General features: G+C 40.8%; 1 protein-coding gene across 3 annotated transcripts; it reads right to left on the bottom strand.

The window, feature by feature from the left end:
- Positions 1 to 732: 732 nt before the first annotated feature.
- On the bottom strand, positions 733 to 25474 carry LOC105016976 (LIM domain and actin-binding protein 1). 3 transcript variants are annotated; one of them, XM_010881201.5, is made up of 11 exons: positions 25132 to 25474; positions 17054 to 17208; positions 15895 to 15946; positions 10934 to 11389; positions 6083 to 6137; positions 4575 to 4672; positions 4160 to 4225; positions 3939 to 3990; positions 3517 to 3605; positions 3236 to 3369; positions 733 to 2951 (listed from the first exon to the last, which is right to left on the bottom strand). In XM_010881201.5, exons 1-11 carry the CDS (start codon positions 25213 to 25215, stop codon positions 1886 to 1888), a joined length of 2307 nt encoding a protein of 768 aa, XP_010879503.2. In that variant the 5' UTR covers positions 25216 to 25474; the 3' UTR covers positions 733 to 1885. The 3 variants fall into 3 exon arrangements, with proteins under 3 accessions (XP_010879503.2, XP_010879504.2, XP_010879505.2); XM_010881202.5 differs by lacking the exon at positions 25132 to 25474 and adding an exon at positions 20340 to 20486; XM_010881203.5 differs by lacking the exons at positions 15895 to 15946; positions 17054 to 17208; positions 25132 to 25474 and adding an exon at positions 12715 to 12803.
- Between the last annotated feature and the right edge of the window lie 1111 nt (positions 25475 to 26585).

Raw genomic sequence — 26585 nt, 5'->3', positions numbered from 1 at the left:
ATCAGCAAAAGAACGGTGTGTCGGAAGCTTCATGAAATAGATTTCCATGGCCAAGCAGCTGTAGGCAAGCCTCACATCGACATGCAATGCCAAGCGTCGGCTGGAGTGGACTCTGGAGCAGTGGAAACGTTCTCTGGTGGGATGAATCACGCTTCACAGTGTGATGGACGAATCTGGGTGGGAGATGCCAGGAGAAGGCTACCTAACGGAATGCGTAATGTCTACTGTAAAGTTTAGTGGAGGAGGGATAATGGTCTGGGTCTGTGTTTCAGGGTATGGGCTAGGCCCCTCAGTTCCTGTGTAGGGACATCTTAATGCTACAAGATACAAAGACATTTTAGACAATTGGGTGCTCCCAACTTTGTGGCAACAGTTTGTGGAAGGCCCCTGTGCATAAAGACATTGTTTGACAGTTGGGTGTCCACATAGTGTACATCTTAGTGGGCATGGCTTGTACTGGGTCTTGCGTTTAAAATGCTTATGTACCACAACTATTTCTATTGGTGCCATCAAGCTATAAAATACCTTGGTGTTGCTGTCAAGGAGGCGCAGAGAATATCGATCATGCCCGCTACGCTCGGTGTGGTATATGGCTCCCCGCCCCGGTGAAGCATTGACCTTATTACGGAGGAAATGCATAAAACCTTTGGTTTGCCAATAAAGCTGCACTGTCTACAAGAGAGACTTAATTGAATGCTGGTTTTGGTTTGTGTTCTGAAATAAGACAATAGATAAAGACCATTTATAATTTATTTCATGTTTTTTCACTTTGGTTATTTTAAGACTTAAGATACAAATACTTCCAAAGTACAAACATTTTTGGTCCATGAAATACAAAACATGAGTTTAATAGTTTATGCATTCATCCAGTTTCCTCATTATAAAATAAGATGTTTTAATACAAATTTAAAATAGGCAGTGTCAAAGGACAACTAAAGACCAGGAAGTAAAGACACCCAACCTTAACTTATCACAGATATTACACAGTTTGATTAGTTGGGCCAGATCAAACATTTTCTTATCATGGTACATGGCAAGTATGAAGTGACGTGTGATGATCTAAAACAGCACGTGACCTGTTATCCATCTGACTCGACCACTAATAGTACTACCTGTGAAGCAGAGGCTATGTAAGCGTGTAATTTCCAATACAAATATCCATATTCATCATATTTAAATATTTGTGCCTTTGTTTTTGTAGAAAAGTAGCAGAATTTTGATCAGAAGAGTTTCCATTTTAGAGAATGATATAGCTTACGTAATATTCCCTCTTAATTAAAAGCGGTTTCAAAATGATTAACTATTTACGTCCAGTTAAAAAGACAGACAAGCCTTAAAAACAACAACAACCATGTAAAACAGTACTAAATCCTTTCCAGTCCACTGTTTACAATCTAACACACCTTTTCCCTCAGGCTCCTCAGAAATCAGTGAAATAATTAGGCTGCATGTAGTGTAGTAAGATTGACTTGTTGCGTGAACTTTTCTAGCGTGAATGAAACAACCACTTCAAATGATCAGACTGAACCCAGACAGAATTAGAAAGGTAAATCCCCATGGTTTCCCTGCAGTTGAGCTCCCTAGGCAGGGGTCAACGCTAATGTTTTGGGCTGGTTACATTATAGCGGTTTCCCTTGTGTAATCTTAATGTGGTGCTAATTGTGACATGATAGCCTCAGTTTTCTACAGCAGAACATGGATTTCTTGAACTGGACCACCAAATATGCAGAGAAACAACTGTCCCCAACCACTGATGAGATCAACCAGTTCATGTTGCTACCAGCCCTGGAGCAGCAGACAACTATTGAACCCTGCTTGGGCTATACAAAGTGTACTGGGGATAGAATGTGTTGGTGTCCAGTCTAAATAAGAGCGGAGTGTCTATTCAAACGTTGTCATCTTCCTCTTCTTCCTCTTCTTCATAGTAGCGGTTCCTCTTGATCATCTCCTCTACAGTGAGCTGCTCACCGTCGCCATCCTCCACTTCCTCCTCCCAGAAGCCAACGTCCTGGGAGCTGCGGTTTTGTTTGGGCCACGATGGCGGAGAGGGAGTTGATGGGCTGTCCGGCGAGTCACATTTGACAGGAGCCTCTTTTTCTTTCTGGCTTTCTATGGGCTTATCATGGTTCTCCTCCTGCAGGCTCTCCGCCTCCTCAGGGCTGGTCACACCGTTCACCTCGCTGCCGCTGGGCCAGGTGGGCTTGCTCTCGTTTTTTCCCTGGCCAACTTCGCTCTTCCTGCAAGGTTGGGCTTCTGGATCTCCAGGTGTGGAGTGGCTGTCCTCCAGTGACCCCCTTCTATCCAGCAGAGATTTGACGGGCCGGCGGGGTTCCCGTGGCCCCTGGGTGCTAGTGAGGCTGGGGGCCACAGAGAAGGGCCGAATGCGCTCCTTCAGAGACGAGCTCCTTCGAAGGCTCTTCAGCTCGGCTCTGTCTGAGCTCAGGTTCGACAATGACACCTCCCCCTCTGGGGGCCACTTGGCCCTCCAGGGCCGGCCCACACCACCACAAGCCTCCAGAACAGGAGCAGATCCAGAATCACTGTCAGCAGGAGGGGGCCAGGCAACTCTCAGCCTGCGTGCCTCTGGTGGTTTCTCGACAGTGGAGAGTTTCTCAGTGGAGGTGTGACTGCGCGTCTCCAGGGACACAGTCAGGTCTGTCACCTTAGCCAAGGGAGACTCCTCCACTGTGGGGCTGGGCTGCTTTGCCAAGGACGGAGTTGTTTCGTTTGAACGGCAAACCGGCAGAACTCTTTCCACACGATCTTTAGGCTTCTTCTCCACCTCCCCATCAAATCGTTCTTCTTGTCCCTCTTCCTCAGTTTGAGGCGTCCACAGCTCTTTGTGTGGGCGGTGACCAAAGCCCTCATCATAGTTTCCTTTGGCCTTGAACAGCTGGCTGAAGTGAGGCTTGCAGTAGACGTTACCATGCAGAGAGGCGTAGTTCCCCAGGCTGAACAGCAAATTAACCAGAAAGACACCAAAAATCACAAAAAATTGAATGAATCTAAAGTGTACTTCCAAAGCGAATATTCCTCAGCTTGAGATACAGCTGACAGAAAACGTGATTAGTAAAACTGAAACACAACGGACAATAATATTCAGGGCATGTTCTTTTCCCTATATTTTCCCAATTGTTTTGGGGAATACATAACAGTTACGAAAAGCTATATTTTGTCGAGATGATAGTCAACCGACGTTATTAATGTGCCGTCGCGAGTGAGTGTCAGCTGGTACCTGAGCTTGGTGTTGCAGTGGAGGCAGCGGAAGCATGTGGTGTGGAAGACCTGGGTATTGGCCACCAGTCTCTCCAGGGGGTACACAGTTTTCAGGCACACTATGCATGTCTCCCTCACAGGAGGACAGAACTTCTAAACACAGACACAGACAGACTCAGCATTTGTCCTTCATACACTTCACTGTGGTTGACAATAACTTACTGTCAGATCATTTATTAATGGCCTTGATTTAATAGAGTGGTGTGCGGCGTGATGTTGGAAGCTTCGGAGGGAACCCACCCTGGCTGCTTTGGGCTGGTCACTGTGGGCTGAGGGTGAAGAATGACCGCTGCCCTTAAAGCTAGAGGTGTCCATGCCATCCCCTGAAACTGACCAAACATGCATAACAAACCAGTTAGACAACAGAGACTCCATCTTGGCTCCACAGGGAGTCAGTGTCTCAGTTGGACAGAGCAATACAAGTGAAAAAAAGGACCCAGGCTCCTCTCTAAAAAGCCTTGAGAGGAGCCAAATGCCTAGACACAGCATTAACTCAGTAATGACCCATTCTGGGGCTCCACCCCTTCTGCCCTTTAACCTACATTACAGAGAACCAATAAGAAGCACAGTCTCCCTTTGTTTACAGGTCAGTCCCTAGCACATTGAGGCATGAATCGTGGGGGATGACATTACACAAAATAAGAAAATTAAAGCTGACTTACTATTGGTCTCTGCTACTGCAACCTTTCTACTGTAGGATTCTAAAGCCTGGCTCTGAAGGAGAGAGGAAAAAAAGAAAGCCATTGGATTTTTACGGGTTAATTCCTCTTTCATCTATTTAAATGCATCTCCCTTAATCTTTGAAATAATCTTCAGACAAGCAGACACAGTTTGTCTCTCCCCCCCCCCACACACACACACACACACACACTCAAATACCTACCACGGCCACACCACTAGGTGGCACATTTTCCTTGAGATTGTTGTCCTCTCCATCTGACTGACTGGCCTGCAGAACAAGAGGTCGATCAGTGAGGTATGATCCATGCTCGTTTGACATCAGATTTGCATAGTTTCTATGTAGTAAAGGAACTAAAATTATCCAATCACTCTGGATAAGTGTCAGATAAATGATCAAAGCATAAATATGTAGTTATTCACAGCTACAGTGGCTTTCAAATGTTGCTTGTAGCGGTTAACATTTTGTGAAAAATGTGGAGTCAATACATTATCTGCTAGTAGATGCAGTATGTACAGGTAACAATCCAGATTGACTTATGGTAGGAAACAGTGGATACTGCATGGGTGTGTATACTTTGACTATTGAATGCAAATGACCAAAATGTAATGTAACTCACAGTACGGGCTTGTGGTCCCTTTTTGGTAACGGCTGATTGGTACTTGGCCATTCTTTCCCTGAGTGAGGTGGTCTCCAGCACTCTGTCAGGGGAAAGCACTGGGGGAACACGTGTACATACAGACACTGGTTAGAATATACAGTGAACTCCAAAGTATCTTTTAGCTCTGCTATGCTTATGAATGGCTGATCACATTTTGAAGAGCATACCCACAAATTAAAAGGTGACAGTCTACACTAACCCCATAGTCATGGTTTCATTTCCAAAATACTGGAACACAGAACAAAACAAAAACCTACAATGTTAAATACATGGGGCTCATTTCTGTTAATGCTAGCTGTCCCGGGATGTTAATGTTGCTTTTGAGGTCTTCAGACCTTGTTAAAAAAAACCTGGGCAATTCCATCTGGCCCATTGTGGGTAAAAACATTTTGAGTGGAAGTAAAACATAACTCATCAGCCCATTCTTATACTTCGATTCTGAATTTAGGTTTAGACAATATAATGGACCTACTGTATAAATACTGTAATTGTTCTTTTCTGGCCTCCAAATCATTTATGATTAACAAATTACAAAACAAATGTAAGCAAATAAAGCATATCTTTATATTGAGCACAATGCCCTATAAACAAACACAGCATTCTGCCACACGGCCAAGTAACCTGTGGTCAGATAATGTCTACACTGCATTTTGCTGTACTGTACTTGTTCAATGAAAGTTTAATCTAATCTAATTAATCTAATGACTGCACTGGACCCCTTCCTACGTGGGTCAGTAGAGGGAATTCAATTGCACAATAGGTTTGGGTGGGGTGGGTCTGGGTTTAGGTTGGCTTTGTGTACTAAGGCTCCAGCCACACCCACCTGTAAATGCACATGTTGCTGCCATTATTTTGTTGTATTTCAAAAGTAGATAATAATGTCAATTCATTTTCCCTTCACTGATTGCTTTCAAAGTAGAAACTGACAACATTCATACAATGCAAACCACCTTCATTTTACCACTGGGAAAAGTGTAAAACCATGTCTCATATTGTTCATCTCGCAATTGACCAAAACAGCAAAGGAGCAAGTAGGGCCATGATCAAGGATGTGACCAAGAGCATAATAACCACTGACAGAACTACAGACCCTTGGCTAAGACAGAATCAGAACAGTCTCTGCAGTAGTTCAACTATCTGAGTGTCATGGGACAGTGACCAGACCATAACTGGATAAAAGGCACATGACAGCAAGTCTGTTGTTTGCAAAGAAATCATGTGAAAGACTCAAAGCGTAAACACACAGACATAAAATGATGGTCAAGTGATACAAATGTGACACATTTGCCTGGAAACTAGTGACAGCACGACACCCACCCAACACAATCCCTACTTGGAGTTATGATGGTCACTGTACCATACTGTAGGGAATCCTTTCAACAGCATGGACTGGGATACTTGTAAGGGTTGAGAAAAGAATTAACGGAGCCAATTAGTGTGTGTGTGTGTGTGTGTGTGTGTGTTACCTCCTAGTCTCTGTTCCATGTCGTCAGACGGGCTTCTATGTAGTCCGGTCCTCACCTAGATGACAGAGATAAAGTCAGGTTTCAGGACTCTGACAGGAGTCAATACAAAAGCTTATTTTACGTCAATACGAAAGCTTATTTTACACCAGCAAGATTTGTCCTAGAAAAACTCAAGAAATACTTACAAAAAAAAAACTTACAAGAAATTAAAGCATTACCACTCCACTTGCTAGCTTTTGAGGAAGTTTAAGCAGGCATTTCCCCAACCTAAGAGGCCAACTTGTTTAGAGAAATAAAATCATCAACTGTCTTTCTAGGCCTTTAATAATCCAATAAACAAAGGAAACAAATCAAAAGCATTTCAAATGTAATTTACAACCAGTGAACTAGCAGTAAAAATGTTGTGACCTGGCCTAAACCCTGACTCTTTGTGTCTATAGCTAGCAAGGCATGAAGGAGCCCTCTGCCAATGTGGAAGCAATTTCTATCAATGAAAAATGAAGCAGTCATTTCATTAATGTTTGAACAACATGTGCAGCAGTAACATCTGAGAGTCCTCTTGGGGAAGTGTTAAAGAGCTCAGCACACCTGTACAATATTGACACACATTTCAAAATTTGTCATGCTCTGTTAATGTTAAAAACAAAGTTAGACAAATAGAAACACCCATCTTAATGTCTAGCAGTTTCTCAAATCTGTGCAACCACTTATTCATAATGGAAAAACTCTTAAACAGTGTAGAGTGTATTAGAGGCATTAGTAAACAATAGGAAGTTGAAGCAACTAGGCAAGACAAGATTTAGACAATTCTTCAGGAGAATTCCAGCCAACATACTCCCAACATGCTCAAACTTGAATTCATACAATATTGGCAGTACAAAAACAGAATAATGCTTATGTTGGCTAGTTACAAATTGACCCTAATTAGTCTTCTTCTATTACTGCTCATCTCAACAAGGTCAGATGATCTTAAGCCACCTTGTCATTGGCCAAACATGACCACCGCCACAATTTCTTCAGTCTTCACCCCATCACCTCTCACAATAGTTTGGGCCACCAACATCAAAGCCTGTTCCTACACGTCTGTTGCACTACAATAAACTACTGATGGGTGCTTAAACAAACCCTTATTCATACTGGCTTGCACACAAACACCGATTTAGGCCATTCCCTCCCACACAGTGCTCTTGGCCTAATCAATTAGGATTCACATCAGTTTGAATTGCCCAACACAGCTACTTGAATTGCATCAACACAGACATCAAACATCCAGCTTGTCCTGATTTGAGGACGTCAATTCTCTCAAGTAGCAGAAAGGTTTTACATTGTTTTGCATTTACTGCTTCTCACGAACTTTGTACAACAAACAATGAAAACCTAAGCATTAAAGTATTGTATTTCACCACAGAGAATAAACATGACAAGATGCATTACAGCTAAAATACCAGACCACAAGTTATATTGTCTGAACCTTTCAATATGTTCATTGGAAGAAGTGGTCTGAAAATAATTATTTGACCTTGAAAACAAAAACATTTAGGACAACTGCAGTAGTGGTCATACTGTCCAGAGAGCAGAAACACTTATCAAAGAATGATTAACAACTGCGACATATACCAAACAAACTCTACCCAGGCTTTTTAATGTTTTATTAGCCAGCTTCATATTCCCGTTTCATCCATATTTGTTGTTCTTCTTGCACCAACTCATACTGTGTTGTTAATGTGCGTGAATATTTTATTAAAGTTTTAAAAATGAATCAACAATTATTTTGTTTAACCTGGAATGTGAAATATTTAACACGGCAAAAAATATTTAACTCTTAGACCCCATTTTGAATAATACAAACGCATGCACGCAGACACATGTCCTCAGTGTTTACTCGTTAATAAGCTAAAGCTGTAGCACTTCATGAAGTAACATTAGAGCCATTGTCAGCACACTGGTGAGTCATACAGATGGTCAGGCTTAAGCAGTAATCCTGGATACAAATGAGTGAAGGGACCGGACCAATTAAAACAGACCAGGCCTTCTGGACAGGTTATGGCAAGAACAACTGATGCAAACGCATTGCAAAGTATGTACCAAAACAATGCAAAAATGTAATTTAAATGTGAAAAAAAAAGAAAATACTTCAACTCAACCGGAGCTTCTACCCTTTTCAAGCATTCAGGAATTATATTTAGTTTCCAGTGTCCTGTAGTCTTGATCAAAGTAGTCCTGCTTGAAACCTAAAACGAGATTCAAACTATGGACAGAACACCCTAAGGTAGGAGGCATGTAGTGATCCATGGCATCAGATTAATTTCCCATAAAATCATAATTTAAAAAAAGTTAGCCACTTAAATTTACTGTTGACAGTTAATGGTAGAATAGACTGTGCAATTTCCACATTGTTACGTATCAGCAGTTTTTTCAAATTGCTAAATACATTCATCACACCTTTTCAAAATTGTGGCTGAATCCACTATCTAATTGTATCCGTTTGGCCAGGTCATCAAGGACAATAGAAATGTATTTCTCAAATGAACTTACCTGGTTAAATGAATAAAAACACGAGCTTGTAGATATGAATCATGGCTTGTAGACTTCACCCAATCTTTAACTGTCCCATAACTCAAAGTAGACAAAAAATAAACCTCTATGCAATCTCTAAGCAACATAGCTGAAACGTTATAAAATTACTGAAATGTTCTCTATTGCCCATATCAGTGTAGAATTGCAGGAAATGTACTGTAATCATACATTGTAATAATAATTTGGACTTGGTTCCACCCAAAACCCACAGGCTACAACAGCCCCTCATTGGGGACTTGAACCCAATCAAAGTATGCCCATGTCTGCCCTGACGTTTCAATCCCAAGGTAGTAGAGATAAGACAGGCACCACAGATTATAGCTGTTAAATAGTATTGTGAAATTCATTTTGTTATGCGTTTACAGAATGTGACTAGGCTAAACCTGTTAATTCAAAAAGAAATTAACCCACCAGGAAAGTTCAAAAAACAGTACAAAGACAAACAGGGAGTAAAAACAGAACTTGAAATAATGAGTGGTTGATGGGTAGATAAAAGCAAAGACAGGCGGAGGCATAGAACTAATGAGAAAGTTAGATGACATACTGTGACTGACTTTAGTCACAGACCGTTTGTGTTCATTGGAAGCAGGGTTGTGCATACCACTTCAATGACATCACTGCTGGAAGACAGCATCAGCATAGCTCAAGCTGGGGAATGCAAGGAGTGTGTGTGTGTGTGTGTGTGTTCATATGATTATAATCTTGACTGGGCATAGTCAGAAGACCAGCCAACTTCCGGTGCATTGCTCCTCTCTAGGTTTCTTCCTAGACAGCTGTCTTTAGGGATTTTTCCCACTGGCAAAGTCAGTCAAATCAGACTCCACAGGCTTACTCACTGACATGCCCATGCATCAAGTGTTGTCTAAGCCAGGGTTCACCAGAGATCCCCAGGGGGCCAAGACACTAGTGTCTCAGAGCCAAACCCCAAAGTTCACTCCAACTTGTATAAGAGAAAAGACCATTTCAGAGAAAACTAAATAAAACAGGGTGACCTCCACCATGTCACAAGACCCCTCTTCTGTGAACAGGACACCGTGACAGGGAAAACCAAGGTGGGTCTTCGAAGAAAAAGACTGAGGAATGCGGGTACATTCTTGACCCTGAGCCATTATATCTGCACTAAAGAGGGGGTTGATGGGGAAGGGATAGGATGGGCATTGTGTGGAACTGGGAGGAGGAAGCCGAGGGGGAAGGACTGACTGAAGAGTTGGTTAAGTGAAGCAGCGATGGGCCAGTCATTACCATGGTCACTATTCAGTGACTTCTCTGTATATACTCAAGGAGCCACCGGAGACGGCCCCTCGGAGCGAGTCACGTATGTGGATGCGCATATTGGAGTCTAGGCCCAGTGGCGTCAGACGGGGAAAAGGGGTACTAAGTATAAAGGGCGCAAACGTGTAGAGGGGCCCTCAGAGAGCGCCTACGTGCAGGGCCCAGAATTTTGTACTACACCCCTGTCTAGTCCTCTTGTATGAGTAGATAAGCTAGTTTAGCGCACACCAGGTCCGAGTCCTGGCTGTACCTCGTGGTGTGCACTGACGCAGGCAGCCGTCCACAGGGTGCCTAATACACTCTTCACACAGGGCTTTTTAAAAACGGTGAGTATACAATGTACCAAGACATGTGACTCAGCATGAATACACTCCACAGGAAGGCTGGACTTTAAAAAGGCAATAACTTCCTGGCTGTGAAAGAATAGACATGGGGTGTAAAGATGTTTAAATCCCAAGAGTTTGGCTGCAAATCATCGTAAATGTACCACACCCGCTGTCTGTTTTGTAACCTGTGCCTCCTACAACACTCATCATCGACCTTTAAACTTGGCACACCCGCACAGGTACCAACTTACATTTCTACATTCCTTTAAGGTAAATGCCCTCTGTCTTGGCTTACTCTTTCATCTCACCTAAAAATGAGATTTTTTTAATATATATATATATATATATATATATATATATATTTATTTATTTATTTATTTATTTATTTATTTATATTATATTAAAAAAAATCTCATTTTTAGGTAAAATTAGCTGATTTATATATATTCATTTAGCAGATGCAATTACCAGACAGCAGACATAGACAGTGTGTATGGTCATGTATTACAATTAAATACCTTTAGCCAGGTCTTCCTGGGTTGTGTTTAAGGTTAAGCAAAAAGGTTTTGATCATTGGGGTTAAAAAGTTAGCTTAGGGTTTATGGTTAGGGAAAATGTGTTTTAAAAAAGAACACAGTCCAAAAAGCTTGGTGTGTGAAAATTCCATTCATCTCACCTTTCCATTGGCACTCGGTCCCTTCTCAAACATCATCTTCAGACTGTTCAGAGGCACACTGGGTTTCTCATTGGGGGTGCAGGGGCTGGACGGCACCACCTTATCCTCCACCTGCATCCGCCCTTCCCCCTCGTCTCCCTCGGTCTGCCGATTAGTTTTATTCTCCATCCCACTCTCAGCTCCCTCCTTGGCTACAGCGGTTGTTACCGCAGGGTACTGGAAGTAGCTAGGTGGCCCTTGACTTCCTTGATTGTCCAGGGATGCGGGAGACTTGGCTGGGGAAGGGTGCTCGGTTGTGGGGGTTGGTTTGGGTACGGCTGGAGGGGTGTGTCGGGCGCGGGGTGGACCGGAGGGAATCGGGGCAGGTTTGTCCTGGCGAGGTCCCGGCTGCTCCCAGCGCTTCTTCAGAACACTCAGGTTCCCTGAACGCAGGGTGGGTGGCAGGCTGTCCACTGACTGACAAGAACACAAGAGAAGAGCAGGTTAGAGACTGGAATGGAGTGTTGAATTAATGACTGAATATCCAGAAAATATCCAGAAAAAGACTGGTTAACCATTTGGAAATGTGCATTTTAGTCCTGATGTACCAACAGTACCAATACCCGGCGACTGTGGAATCAGATGACCAAACAATTGCAACAGAATTAACAGATGGATCCTACTTTTAACATCTGTTAATCATGTCCGGTATTATGTCATCACAAGTTAAACCACCCAAACTGCAACCAACAGCAAAAAAATAAAAAAATAAACTTCCGTTTTCTTCCCAAGGCTATCGTAGAACATTTTGTGGACAGGACAGCAGTTAGTTTCTGACATGGAAGAAATTATGTGAAGATTAGATGTGCAGCAGTTCCCAGAGTACCAAAGGGTTGTTGTCACAGTGGCTGGCAGGTAGCTGAATTCAGAGCTAGAAACCATCAGGTGCGGCACAGTCAATTGCCATAGAGGCAGACCAAGTGTTGGCTCAAGATGAGAGCAGAACATGGAGACCTCTTGCCCAACTGCATTCCATTCAGTGGCAACCCACCACACTTTTTCCTCTAAGTACAACAAGGGTTCTACGCTCTCTTAGGCTCATCCATCCATGAAGCTCACAACTCATTTTTTTATGTCAAGAAGGGATGGTCAAGAGAACAATAATACTCCACTGTTCGACATTCTGGATCTTTTCTACAATATATTTATATGGAAAGGAGTGTCCACTCAGAAGCGGTCTGTGTAATGTAGGGAAATTCTGAAATGCAAGTGAAACAATGTCTCTTTGAAAGCAGAATAGAGCCAACTAAGAAAACTAGTTTAAGTGAGGAACTCAATGTTGCTTTCATAGAACCACACAGGGCTTTGGCAAATGGAAATCACCTCAATAAAAACTATTTGAAATGACTTCCATAACAATCTCCAAGCAGTAACCACCACTATCCATAACTTGTAAAATAGACATGAACAGTTCTTTGCATTTTGTAAGTGATCAAACGTATAGCAGCATTGATAACATATTCACAACCAAAAAACCTAACAAGTAAAACACATCAAGCCAAATTCCATCCACAAAATGTGACAAACTACATGGACACGCGGAACAGGAGGAAAGCCAAAGTAGGGGGATTGAACAAAAGGGAAAGACGAGAGAGAATTAAAAAGCTGACAGAAACACACAGGGACAGTAGGAGGCATGCCGCTCTTTGTTAGAGCAGATGAATTACAAGAAGCACAAGGCAAAAAAAAAGCAGCAGACGAATAGTTTGTTTTCCATTTTTTGAAAAGACAAGTGGTGAAACCTGTAACAGCGAATCGAAGAGGCTAGGTGGCAGGGAAGAGGGCTCTGTGCCTGGAAACGGTTTGCAATCCTTCCCTCTGGTCTCTGTGATGTGTACGAGTGATCAAGCTCTCCCAGATGTTAGCAGTTAGAAAAACTCTGCATGTAGGAACTAGCCCACCCCCCATCAAGACCAGGAGTGAGAGAAAGGCAGAGGGAAAAAAAAAATACCACAGGAAACCAGAACACAGGAAATTATCCTTTTGGTAAAAAAAAAAAAAGTTTAACTCTTTGCTGACTGAGTATGGGATATTTTACTTCGTTTCGTTCTCTTTATCTAGCAGGTATGACTGAGAACACACACTTTAACAATTACCGGAAAGCTATTAGGGGTAACTGCCTTGCTCAGAGACAGAATAGAGCTTTCACTTGCCTACTTTGAAATTTAATCAAGCAACCTTTCGTTTGCCACAACCTTTGTGCTTCTTGTTAAATGATCTCACCGCTATTCTCTCATTAATGCCAAATAACATCATGGGCATTTCAGAAAGCATTTTTTACAAAGGCAAACATTACCCCATAATAGACTAAAGAGGCATTTCACATGAGGGACCCTCAGGGGGTTTGTATTATGTTTGAGAGATGTGTAGGTCTATAGGTAACATTTTGTTTCACACAATTGGTCAGAAGGAACACAGGACTGGGTTTGGCACATTAGAAGTTTTATTTAATTCCGCACAGCCTCCATGTTATACAAACCACACTAGTTGTTAGGTGTGTACTCATGGTTGTCCTTGTTTGATACAGCTGTTGTTTTGATACAGGCCCTCCACCAAAGGTGGGTTTTCCAAAAAAATTATCCCAGTAGACTGGGTACAGCAAGCTAGCAAGCTTACGAACATAACATTATGCAACACAATGGCTTGTCATCATGACTTAATGGATCCATTTTTAGAAGTGATCTTACATGTTGGAACCGGAGTAAGCTACTATGTTAAGGACTTTAACTGTGCCAACTCCTTTTTCCTGACATAATCCTGGGGAAACATTCAAATACAGATTGAAGAATGTACATGTATTTATTTACCACTTTTGGACCACAACAGTTTTATCAGGACTAAGTAAGATAATTCTATTAATTTGGGCTTTGGGAATTCAATTGACTAGGTTACAAAGCTAACTCTTGAGATTTGTATAGTTAGCAATCTTTACCATAAAATATGCCGTTTTTACACATGCTAGTCTGTTAAAACAGCGAATTATTTAAGCCTACTTAGTGAAAGCAGTGCCTGTGTGAATAAAATATTGTTCTGTGTGCCTATTATACATGAGCAATTATCTTTGTACTGGTAAAGAGCTACTTGGAAATACAACTAAGCTCCAACTCTAGACACTGCTGTTCTATCCAGGGCATAACACTTTGTCCAACTGCCCAAAAAATGACATATTTGTTGCAAAAACAAACATTTTAAGGGCTTTTTTAATAAAAGAGGCTGTCTTTGGAGTGGGAATGTAGCCCCCTGCTGACCATGCATCTCATTCTACAATGAGTGTCAAACTAATATTGTCCAAGGAGCACATTCTTTAACTAGCTCGCCAGACTTCACTGTTTTGCAATGTCTGCATCAAATTTGAAAATGTTTCCTTGATACTGATGTTTGTTCTGCAACTTTATGAGTATCGATCCAATGTTTCCAGCTCTCCTATTTTACTGACTGATCAGAACTTCTGTTCAAATGACAGGATGTTATGGTCATAATTGACCTATGCTGACCACCTGCAGGGGGGGGGGGGTTATTATGAACAATGTCTATAATGAACAATGTAACAGTATATACTTAGAATATGGTATTGGCAGCTGCAATAAGTATCATTTTGTATTGTGTGGTCCCTGGCAATTTAAAGCCCTATGAGGATCAGTATGAATGTAGGTCTATGATACATTTCTGTACAGTTTAGAATATATATATATATATATATATATATATCAACCCTGTTTCCAAAAAAGTTGACGCTGCATAAAAATGTACAGAAAAACAGAATGCAATAATGCGCAAATCATTTAAACCCTATACTCAATAGAAAAATGGTACAAAGAAAACCTCTCAAATGTTGAAACTGAGACATTATTCTTCTTGAAAAAAACACGTCCAACACTGTGGTAAACATGCCCTTGTACCAACTTTTTCAATAACAATAACATTTCTCAGTTTCAATATTTAATGTGTTGTCTTTGTACAATTTTCTATTAAATATAGGGATACATTATTTGCACATCATTGCATTTTATAAGTGACTTTAGTAGTCGTCGTCGTCGTCGTCCCAAAATGAGCCACAGTTTCCTAAAACAACTTTCCTATTTTGAGAACAGACCACCAGGAGAATTCAATATGTGAATATCAGATCCAATCAAAGCAAATGCAAGGAAGAAAGAAACACCGTAATTTCAATTTCATAAAGACACTGTCTGTGTAGCATCTTTAACTTTCACATTTCCTTCGCAGACAGAGAACCCAATGGATTTAACCAGCTTTACATTATACAGAGAACTACAGTATAATGTCACCTCACAGCCCTACCAACCCCCCAGGGACATTTTACCCATGAACCTGTGGCCAAGCAGGAAAACAAAAGGAACAGCACGCATCACACACAGAACAACATGTGGGTTTGTGTACACAGCATACAAAGACACTCCTGTGAATTGTCCAGATTCAATGGCAGCTAGGTAGGTGCCCAGTCAGAAGAATATGTCCCCATCTATGATTCATTGGAAATGGTAGTTACCTTGTACCGCTGCATGACATTGGCCAATCACATCCCTTCATCCATTCTCCAGCACTGCCCAACTATGACAATAAACTACATCCCACAGACAAAGGACAGTATCCCAACAGAGGGAATTACTTTGGGATTAGTCGGCGGTGTCAGGATTATGGGCTTGACTGCCTGCCAATGGCAATAAGTGGCCAATAAGTGACCAGACAGGGCCAAGCATGGACTCTGTTACTCAGACCAGACGATGATGATACTGTGGAAGGCATCTCTTCTGGAGGGCTTTCGGAAAAGAGGCTGACATTTTACAACGCGAGTGACAGCGCTTTTCCACCCATTCACAGACAAATAAGGACAAAAAGAGATGAAACACTGGCAAACATTTTAGAGAGGTCCTTCCAAGGCAGAGGCCAATGGAGATACTTACCGCTTTCTTTTTCTTCTTCTCTGCATTAGACTCATCAGCAGCTCTCTGGTACCTGTAGGAGGGGGAGAGAGGAGCAATGGTGACCTCTGCTGGTATAGAAAAGTGGTGCAACAACATAAAACAAAGACTTTACCAGTGTTTGCATCATACTGAGGATGGATGTTTGCATTGCATTGACATTACATCTATAATATTGGGACATGCGTTAAAGGTTTGAATTTGGACGTTTAAATATTTTTTTCATAAAAGCTGGGTCTGTCTTTGATAAATCAAATGTATTTATAAACCATTTTTGCTTCAGCAGTTGTCACAAATTGATTTTACAAAACACCCAGCCTGGAACCCCAAGGAGCAAGCTACAACAGTGTTGAAGCACAACGGCTAGGAAAAACTCCACAAGGGGGCCGAAATTTAGGAAGAAACCTAGAGAGGAACGAGTCTCGGAGGGGTGACCAGTCCTCTTCTGGCTGTGCCAGGTGAACATTGGAGGACCCTTAGGGGGTCGGAGATCTCACTTTGACCATAACTCTTCATAAGACTTTTCTCCTTAACCTAGAAAACATGGAGTCTTTTGCCAGTATAATTACAGCAACTTGAATGTTAACATTGTGGTGAGGTCACAATTACTTTGGATAGCAAAAGGAAAAATCTAGCATTATGCAAGATAAGTGAATAGGTCAAGGTTGATCAAGTATAAATAGTTGACAATGCATAGGATTACAATTATGATGTGATAAGATTACCTCAACAGGAATGTTAATTTAGAATTCTCTCTTTCCATTACTGCACTAAACTTTGTTGGCAGACACAACAAGGGATACCCAGTGACCTGGAGGATTGGATTGCTCGGCTACATCTGTCTGGCTTGGTAGATATGCCTCTTACTTCCTTTCCCCTCGGTTCATCATGCGAATTTGGAGTGGAAGGTTTTTTTATGAAGCCTTTGAGTGTTTGGATTGACATTCAATTTAGCTTTTCACTGAAAGACATGACTTACTGTACATAACGGAGCTAAACACCAAAGGTCAGTGTGCTTGGAACAATGGTTTTGGTATAGCTGGCTGATATGGAAGATTCCCTACAGATACAGATTTGGGTTTCGACACGCAGTTGAAAGGGTCAACCCTTCATACAGATGGAGGTTTTTAGTGTGACTCACTTGGAAAAGCGCTCGGCGATGGCGTTGCTCTTGCCTCGTGCGCTGACCAAGGAGAGCTCCCTGGCAGTGACACGCAAAGACTGTGATGCCCACGACCTTCTGCTAAATGAACTTTCGCCTTCCATCTTTCCCTTCTTGTTGAACACGGGACAGGGCTGCAACACACATTAATCATTACATATAAAATGTAGACTTTACATGAAATACAACATGGATGATTTCCAAAGTCATTGAAAAGCAGCACATATAAAATAGTGGGTGGCCAGATTTACTTTCGAAAAGGATAGAAAGAAAAGAAAATACTGTATACTAGGGCTATTCAATTCTGGTCCTGGAGGGCCGAAACATTTCTGGCTTCATCCTTTACTAATATTACGGAACTGCTTCAGACCTGAGATGCCAAGTGAAGGCAAACTCCCAAACCAGGTAGCCTATAACTAAGGTATTTTCATGCAATGTAGTATGAGATGCATGCTCAAGTGCTACACCAGGTGCTTTGTCATGGGTTTACAGTCAATGTCTCCCAGTTTGTCCCAAACTGACAGTAAAGAAATCAGCTGACAGACAGTAATAAATGCTATCACTTTCTCTGTACAAAAGAGTTACTGTCAGTCAGTTTCCACAATGGTGATGTCATTGATGAGACTGCCAAATCACCTGCTCTGCCACACACCAGAAGGCAAATTCAGACAATGCCTGTGCTGCTTGACTGAGTGACTGGTACATAACAGACAACAGCAGCAACTCTGTTGGCGTGAAGCAGAGCATATCATCATCTGGCTGAGACAGCCAGGAGGCTTGTTCTCATCTGAGGAGATAAATCAGCAATCCAAGTGCCACTTATCTCTGCCTGAACTTCATAGGCAATAATTATAGAAGACCAAAGTATAATATATAAGACATATGCCTAAATACCTAAAACACACATGTAGGCAGTTAGTTACTGGTTGCTGTGCTTCCTGGCAGTCACGTACACAGTCTGATAAGCAGGTAAAAAAAAAAAAGAAAAGATATTTGTCAGGAAGGGAGGGCCACTACAGAAAAAGACAATTTGTCAGTTTATGAGTGGACCTACCTTTGGTACACAGTGTAACACTTGTTTGTACAATCATTTGCTAATACATTAACATCAGGAAAGGCACAAGTAATTGGACCATACACTGCCATCAGGCCCTCTTCATTGTGGTGGACTTTGCAGGTATTACATCATTAACCAACAAAGACAAAGGTCTACGAACAGAAGTTAACGTTATAAGAGCAGCTGGTTATGTTTAAGAGAAATTAATAAGCACAACAAACTAACTTAGTATAGGCAATAGAACACACAAACCAGCACTTCGATAAAGAGTGACCATGACAAATATGACTGAAACTAAAGGAATTTGACATTTCCTGTCCACAAACCATGGAATCCAGGAAAGTAATCACCTAAGCCTCTGAGATGGCTGCCAAGTTCAGAGACAGAGCGAGAAAGATATATCACATTGACTTCTCATAGACAGTACTTAGCTTGGCCACAGCCAGGGATGGTTCATGCTTTTAAACTTGGCCTTACATCTCTTCACACAGGAGAAAGTAACCATTTGCTAATCCTCACTTTTTAATAAGAATACATTTGTCCCCAAAATGTCCTCACTAGTAAAATAAGCATGTGTGTCGAAGGACATGCATTATATTAATGTACATCAGCACAGCATGCCAGCTCAGGAAGCCAAAGACAGGCAGGGGACATTCCAATGTAATTCCTCTGAAAACGACCTCACCCATAATTCTGTGCTGCCTTTTCAATCTAAGCTGAAGCAAAGTGTACTGACACTACCTCAAAAAAGAAAAGCCATGGGTGTATGGACCAAAGAGCAAACTGGTTGAGCAGAAGATATTCTGCAAGTTAAATTTAAAAAACATATTTATTATGCATTTAAATCACTAAAGCCTTCATGGAGGGTGCTTCTCTATCCAATTACATTGTACTTCCAAATTGCTGAAGGCCTAGAACCTATTAGGCAGGGAGCTGCATTGTGGCAGCTCCCTGCCTAACCAGTTCATACTCTACTGAGAGGCTGGAATGAAACCCAAGACACAAGGCGGTTGGATATGTGCAAATTAGAGAATACTCATCTCTAAGTAACTATTAAATGAGGGACAGTGGAGGGACAGTTTGAGCAGCAGTATTGGTTGTTGTGATGGTATGTAGAGGAACAAACTACCTAACTAAATCAAAACGACTACTCATTTGGGATTTAACTTCTTGGGAGTAAAACGACAACGGACCGAGTTCTGTCAGTACAGCATTCTAAGTTAACTGGTCCACCTATACGTTGTAAAGCAGTGTCATCAACAAAGAAAAGGACTCAAGTGTACACTATTGACATTACATTTAGTACAACACTTTAATTTGACAGGATATTCAGGAGACCTTTAGAACTTTTAAGAGAGACATTGACAGGTTCTGCGCATGCACTTCTCCTGAGGCAATTATTGTGTTCAATCAATGAGGCCTCTGTGTCAAGTTCAGCAAAGCATAAAGCGGAATAGCCTTTGACCCTTCACTTTCATCTCGCTGCATTAAGTATTCCCTAGTAACGCTGTATCCAAAACAAACCCAGATATTGGACATAAAACAGGATCAGTTTGTATTGTGCAGCACAGCCACTTCATCACCAGTAGAATACATCTAGGTAACAAGAAAGAAATTAACACATGCAGATAGAAAACAATTGCAGCTTGTAAAGCTAAGAATGTCAATAACGGCTGTATTGGAATAACTCAATGTCAGGATCGCATTGACTGCAACATCTGACAGATCTAGGGCGGGAGGGTATAGCCTAATTAGAACCGTGCCCTTTACATCACACCAGCCATATTAGACAGCCAACACTACCATATGGTATAAAAGCCACTCAAAGTCTGGCTCCAAAATTTAAGAAAAATACATATAGAGACAATTCTGCCAGGCTCAGAACACAATGATTAAACATAAAACATTTCAAGCTAAACTAGCAGGTCGAGTCAGAAACTGAAACACAGGCCTCTCCTTCAAAGCTGACTTGCCACCCCTGAGTACAAGGAACTGATCAGGTGTCACAAAGACACCAGCCGTGTTAACTGGGTTATGACAATAATATGCCTACCTACAGTAGGGAGTTCTACCACTGAGAACAGAGAATGATTATTAAATACCTAGACAAAGACAATTACACAAACAACTGCAATCTTTTGGGGAGAAATTAGTAATTTAATTTCTCCAAAAAGAGTAGAAATTGCACTCTGCCAACATGAAACTCACCTTTTTAATAAATGTTTGTTTCCGGTCTCCTCAATGAAAAGTTACTACTTTATCTATTTTTTATAGCACAAAAATGTCAGTCAAGCCTATTGTTTTGGCACTTCCGATGTGTCACACTTCCCCGCTTGAAACCTTTCCATACCTGGCTGTCACAGTGTAAGAGTGTAAGGGGCGGAGTAAGGTGTCATAAGGGTGCAGGAAGAAGGTCATGTGATTTACTGCACCAATGACTTCAGGGATTGCGTTTCACCTGCCAGCATAGAGATGGTGAGAGGACCTACTGGAAAAACAGTATTTGCGACTGACATCGCCAGTCAACTGAGTAACACAAAAATACAAAAGAGAAGCAGCTAACAGTTTCCCAAACTGAACACAATATTTCTTCGATTTACGTTGGCTACTTTACTAACATACTTTCATCACAATGAACAAGTTGTATTAAGACAATAACTTTTCTCTTCCCCAAGCCTGTGCAGGGTCAATTCAGACAGCTCTGCAGCACCACACACTCAGCTGTCCCTCAACAACCCTACAATGTAGCAACTAGTGCTTGGATGCACAAGACGTTGGGAAAAGTGACGTAGAAGACTAAGCCGATTAAGGGAATGCCTGTCACGCCAGGAATGTTGGTATTGGCTAACGAAGGCCAACTTCATCAGATTTTACAACCAGACCTTTTGTAAATCTGGGAGGAAGTGTCTGGGAACGAGATTCTGCTGGAATATATATTAAAATTGCACAGCGACAGACCTCTTTCCATATTTATGCACGCACCATACAATTCCCTGCACTAAAGTTCAGTGTTTTAACAACCTAGTGACAGACTAAAAACTATAAAACAAACACAAAACAAATATTGTATTTCCCGACTTCATCTACTTTCATGAGAGTTGTACAGGGGAGGTGGATAGTTGTGAAAAAGCACAGGACAGCTGGAAGAGAAAGGAGAGGGGAGAGAGGACAGGTGAATTGAACAGAGCGAGAAGCTCAGGTTTCTCTCGCCTGTTTGAAAGGGGACCTGAAGACACAGAGACATCCCCAGGGGCCAGCATTGGAGCTACAGAACATAGCAGAAAAACCTGGCTCTCAAAACACTCCACGTATTCCAGGCTACCGGCCTTGTCTAACAAGTACAAAAACTTGAGCTGGGAATGCCCATGCACACGTAGCTTTGTCTGCGCCAATACAATACTACTTTTTTATAATGCAGTTAGGGACTATTGCATTTAACAAAATCCATTTTAAACTTCCCATCTTCGCCTGGATGTGGATTATGTTGTTTATATGTGCTTAACCTGTGAGTAGAATCCAAATCATACCACAGTACCATGAAATTCCTAATTTTGAAAGTGAGTGATGACATTGGGCAAAATCCATAGCCTGGCTAACGCAACCCATGTTACTCACTGGTCTGGACAGGATCCTATTGTAAACATAATATTTGCGCAGAAAATGTGTGAGGGTCTTGATTGGTTCTTATTTACTAGCTATTGGCATTTGGAATGCTGCGAGCTTCCACATCAATTTGCTACATCAGAGATTTTGTACGTTCAAATGACAAACAGGTTTTGTAGGGCAGTGCTTTAGTAAAACCTAGATTATGATTCATTACATTTGAAATGGGGATATTCAAACCATGGTGCACATCCATTTTATTTTCAATACATGTTATTGACATCATCAAAACATACTTCTCAGATTGTGGTCAGGAGGACTTCAAGTCAGGTGGAAGCAGGCTTAACCAATCCACAAATTGTACACTTCTTTCAGGGACCATTTTTCATTGCCACTTTCACAACCGCTGGCCAAAAATCATAGCCTACATCTTTATTAACTAGAGTTTATTCCCTTACTTATAGAAGCAATGTAGAAAACAAACAATAAATGTGATGTACACAATAAATACAGACATAATATGTAAACAATGTAAACAAATAAAGATCAACAAAAATATTATAAAACAAAACTAGAAATGAAAGGCAATAACATATTGCAACTCATTATGCTATAACTATATGCACAGAAATGGGAAAACTTATAAAAATGTAAACGTCCTTGTCTAATTAATACATCAACTTCATAAGCATTTCACAGTTGATGACCATAGAAATGTCTTTTATTTCCCTTCCCAGCAGCTGAACCACTTCACTTTCTGTGTATTTGTACAATGTTTTTATCTTTTACACAACAAAGTTCCCTAGTTTCTCGATGGTGAACTGTTAACATTGAATAAAGGGATGTCTTGAACCAAATGAGCCGAGACACTGGGTAGCACTAGCATTATCAATGTCTTGAATAAAATGAGCCCAGACACTGGGTAGCACTAGCATTATCAATGTCTTGAATAAAATGAGCCCAGACACTGGGTAGCACTAGCATTATCAATGTCTTCAATAAAATGAGCCGAGACACTGGGTAGCACTAGCATTATCAATGTCTTCAATAAAATGAGCCGAGACACTGGGTAGCACTAGCATTATCAATGTCTTGAATAAAATGAGCCGAGACACTGGGTAGCACTAGCATTATCAATGTCTTGAATAAAATGAGCCGAGACACTGGGTAGCACTAGCATTATCAATGTCTTGTATAAAATGAGCCGAGACACTGGGTAGCACTAGCATTATCAATGTCTTGAATAAAATGAGCCGAGACACTGGGTAGCACTAGCATTATCAATGTCTTGAATAAAATGAGCCCAGACACTGGGTAGCACTAGCATTATCAATGTCTTGAATAAAATGAGCCGAGACACTGGGTAGCACTAGCATTATCAATGTCTTGAATAAAATGAGCCGAGACACTGGGTAGCGCTGGCATCATCAATGCATTCCAGTTAGTCATCGTCACTGAGACATCACCACCTGCTTTCTCAGCAGTCTACCCTTTTTATTCACGGAGCGAGAAGGTTTAAAAGGCAAAATGGTCTGGAAGCATTTTGTAAGACTCAGCTTTGCCACTGTCAAGGCCATGTGTACTATATAGCACTGTTAAATCAGGACAGAGACGCATTGAAACGACCTATTCAAATGGCCACACGATGTGGGAAATGTACAAAGACGGATAGTCAGCATTGTGCACTGGCTGACTGCTAGCACTGAGGTGAATACCAAAGTAGACTCCTCCTTTCTCTAGGAAAGCCACTGAATACCCAGTTCGTAAAACTCAGCATGGATTTGAATAGAAAAAAAGAAAAAAAGCCTGTCAGGCCAACGGTTACCCAATTTGAAAAACCAAAGTAAAAAAAATGGCTGTGGTGATATCAGTTACGTTTTGATGTAATATTTCACTCCAAAATAAATGCTTTTCAGATGTTTTCAACACTGAAAAGTATTTTAATGTCAAGATGAGTCCATGTCTCTGATCTCATCTGCTGTGCAAATGGGCAATTTCACAGACTGATGCTGAGAACAAAAGAATGATGGTCTAATATCACTGAACTGTTTTTTGAGGGGAATAGGTTTTCCAAAAACCACTGTGTTAAGTTAGCCAATATAAGACACCTTGAGTTTGAAATAATCTATTTAATCTATTTTGGTTATTGAATTATATTAATTGAAGTATATTAACACATTACAGAATGACATAACAGAATAACATCATCATCATGGATATGGGATGATATAATTTTACTACACTACCTGTCAAAAGTTTGGGGTCACTAAGGAAAGTTGTTTTTGAAAGAGAAGCACATTTTTTGTTCATTAAAATTGACATAAAATGGATCAGAAATAGTGTAGACATTGTTAATGTTGTAAATGTCTATTGAAGCTAGTCTAGCTAATCTAAGTCAATCATTTAAAAAGGCAAAAGTGATTATTAGAAAACCCTTTTGTGATTCTGTTACTGTAGCACTGCTGAAAACTGGCCTTCTTTAAACTAGTTTAGTATCTTCAGCATCAGCAATTGTGGGTTTGATTATGGGCTCAAAATGGCCAGAAACAAAGAACTTTCTTCTGAAACTCTGTCTATTCTATTTCCAGCTGTGCTAACATAATTGCAAAAGGTTTTTGTAATGATCAGTTAGCCTTTTAAAATGATAAACTTGCATTAGCAAACACAACATGCCATTGGAACACAAGACAGATGGTTGCTGATAATGGGCCTCTATACCCACTATTGTAGCTGGAAATGTAAGATTTTTTATGAAATTTCCAGCTACAATAGTCATTTACAATATTGATAATGTCTACCAGGCGGATGTCTAACCTGTATTTCTGATTGATTTTGTGTTATTTTAGATTTTGTGTTATTATGGACAAAGAATTTATCATTTGAAAATGAGGACATTTCTAAGTGACCCCAAACTATTGAATGGTAGTGTATATGAAATGCTATTTTGACCTTAAGGTTTATAGTCTACACATTGGATCAGGACTATTCCCCCCTAAATAAACATTGCGTGCACATACAAAAAGTGGCACCAATATTATTACCTTCTTATTCTTAATTAACCCAAAGATAATATCGAATCATAATGCATTTGTTTCTAGTCTAGTCAAATATGGAATAGTATACCATTACATCACTTCTCTTCAACCACCCCCACTCGTGTCAAATTGACGGCGCCTGTCAAATTGGAATCATACGTAAACAACCATTTGACATCCACTGCGGGCGAAAGTGTGAATTCGGCAATATCAAACTGTCACGTCGGTCATACATGTGCACAGAATAGACCTAACAACTGTACCAAATTGAACACATTTAGTCTACTGTTAGAAAGTTGAAATGTATATGTAACTGCATATGTACACTAGTTTATAACAAAAACACATTAACTTTTCCTTACGTTGCTGAGGTTGACGCAGTTTGACAGTCCCGCAGGTGCACAGGAGGTCGGTTGGTAGTCTTTTATGCCCCGTAACGCACACATTGTTTTTCGTTAACGTTCACTCTAAACTGCGCGCGTGCGCGGCCGCCCAGGTCTTCGATCCAGGTCTGGCGTGCAGACCAAAAAATAATAACTAACTTCTCTGAGTTTGCTCCTCTGAGATCATAAAGTAGGCTAATTGACTGAATCAGCATAGTAACGTAACACTTCAATGCAACAAACCATAGGCTAATAACGAATCTATCTTTGCAAGAGAAAATGTGTCCGTCTTGAACCCTACTCAGAACTGTGCCCCATAGCCAATCCGAGCTACCGGAGGAATTATGCAAACATGCCATTTGTTCACAATGTCAGTCATTGAACTGTCTATTTGCATGTGTTTCCACACAATTGTTTAGTAATTTATTAATGCTCAGTCTACTGTTTTTATGCTCACTCCAGTGATAATTTTTTTTTATATATAAATTGTTGCACTGACGGGCCAGAACAAATTCCTTTTTTGTTGTGAAATTTACTTGGCAATAAAACTGTTTCTGATTCCACATGCATTAGCAAATACGCAAATGTAGATAATGAGCTACATAATGTGCTACCCCAGTTAGGCTATTTGTTTCATGTGTATTAATATAAAAAAATCTTTGGCAAATTCGTTCATATCTCCCATTTCTTATTCGATTAGTGTTTTCTAAAGTGTAAGGATGATAATTCAGCTATAGTTGTTCTGAAATGTTTATTTAATTTAGTAAATTATATTTATAATATGCTTCTATTGCAACACTTTTTGGGAAAAAAAGTGTTGAGTTTTTGTTGGAACGCATAAGCGGCGCTAATGTCTCTGAGTGAGTGAGTGAGTGACCGACCGCCCACCCACCCCTTGTTAAATAGTGTTGTGGTTAGAGAAGCAGACCTGCGAACTATAGGTCCTGAGGTCGTATCTTCTCAAAGGCCAAGCAAAGTCTGCCTTATGAATTATTCCGTATAGACGAAAACTTTGCTGGCTAAAACCTCCAGTGAACACATTATAGTAAGCCTGAAATAAAACAGTTTGCAGTGAAAGTGCGACTGTTTCTGGTGGATTTTCGAAGTACGCATGCGTTTTGGGTCAGGATAGACAAACACATTTGCTGGCTACAACATAGGCTACAGTAGTTACGTTACAGTGAGCCTTAACTAAAATGGTTTACGGTTATATTGCGACTGTTTCTGGCATGGAAAAGTTCATCTTCAGTATCGCTACAAATTGCTCAATTCTTATGATTATTCCTAAGAAGTTAGTAGATACTAGTATTACTGGCTAATAAGCTGAAACAGCCAGTGGCAAAAGCTAACAGTTCATAGACACTATTTGTGGTGGAGGTAAACTTAATAAGAAACGTTAATCAGTTTAACACAATGCTCAGTAGTGTTTAGCA

The sequence above is a fragment of the Esox lucius genome, chromosome 17, assembly GCF_011004845.1.
Source record: "Esox lucius isolate fEsoLuc1 chromosome 17, fEsoLuc1.pri, whole genome shotgun sequence".
In the NCBI taxonomy this organism is placed as follows: Eukaryota; Metazoa; Chordata; class Actinopteri; order Esociformes; family Esocidae; genus Esox; species Esox lucius.
Note: the sequence above shows the minus strand (reverse complement) of the source record. Positions and strands in the feature narration are given on the sequence as shown.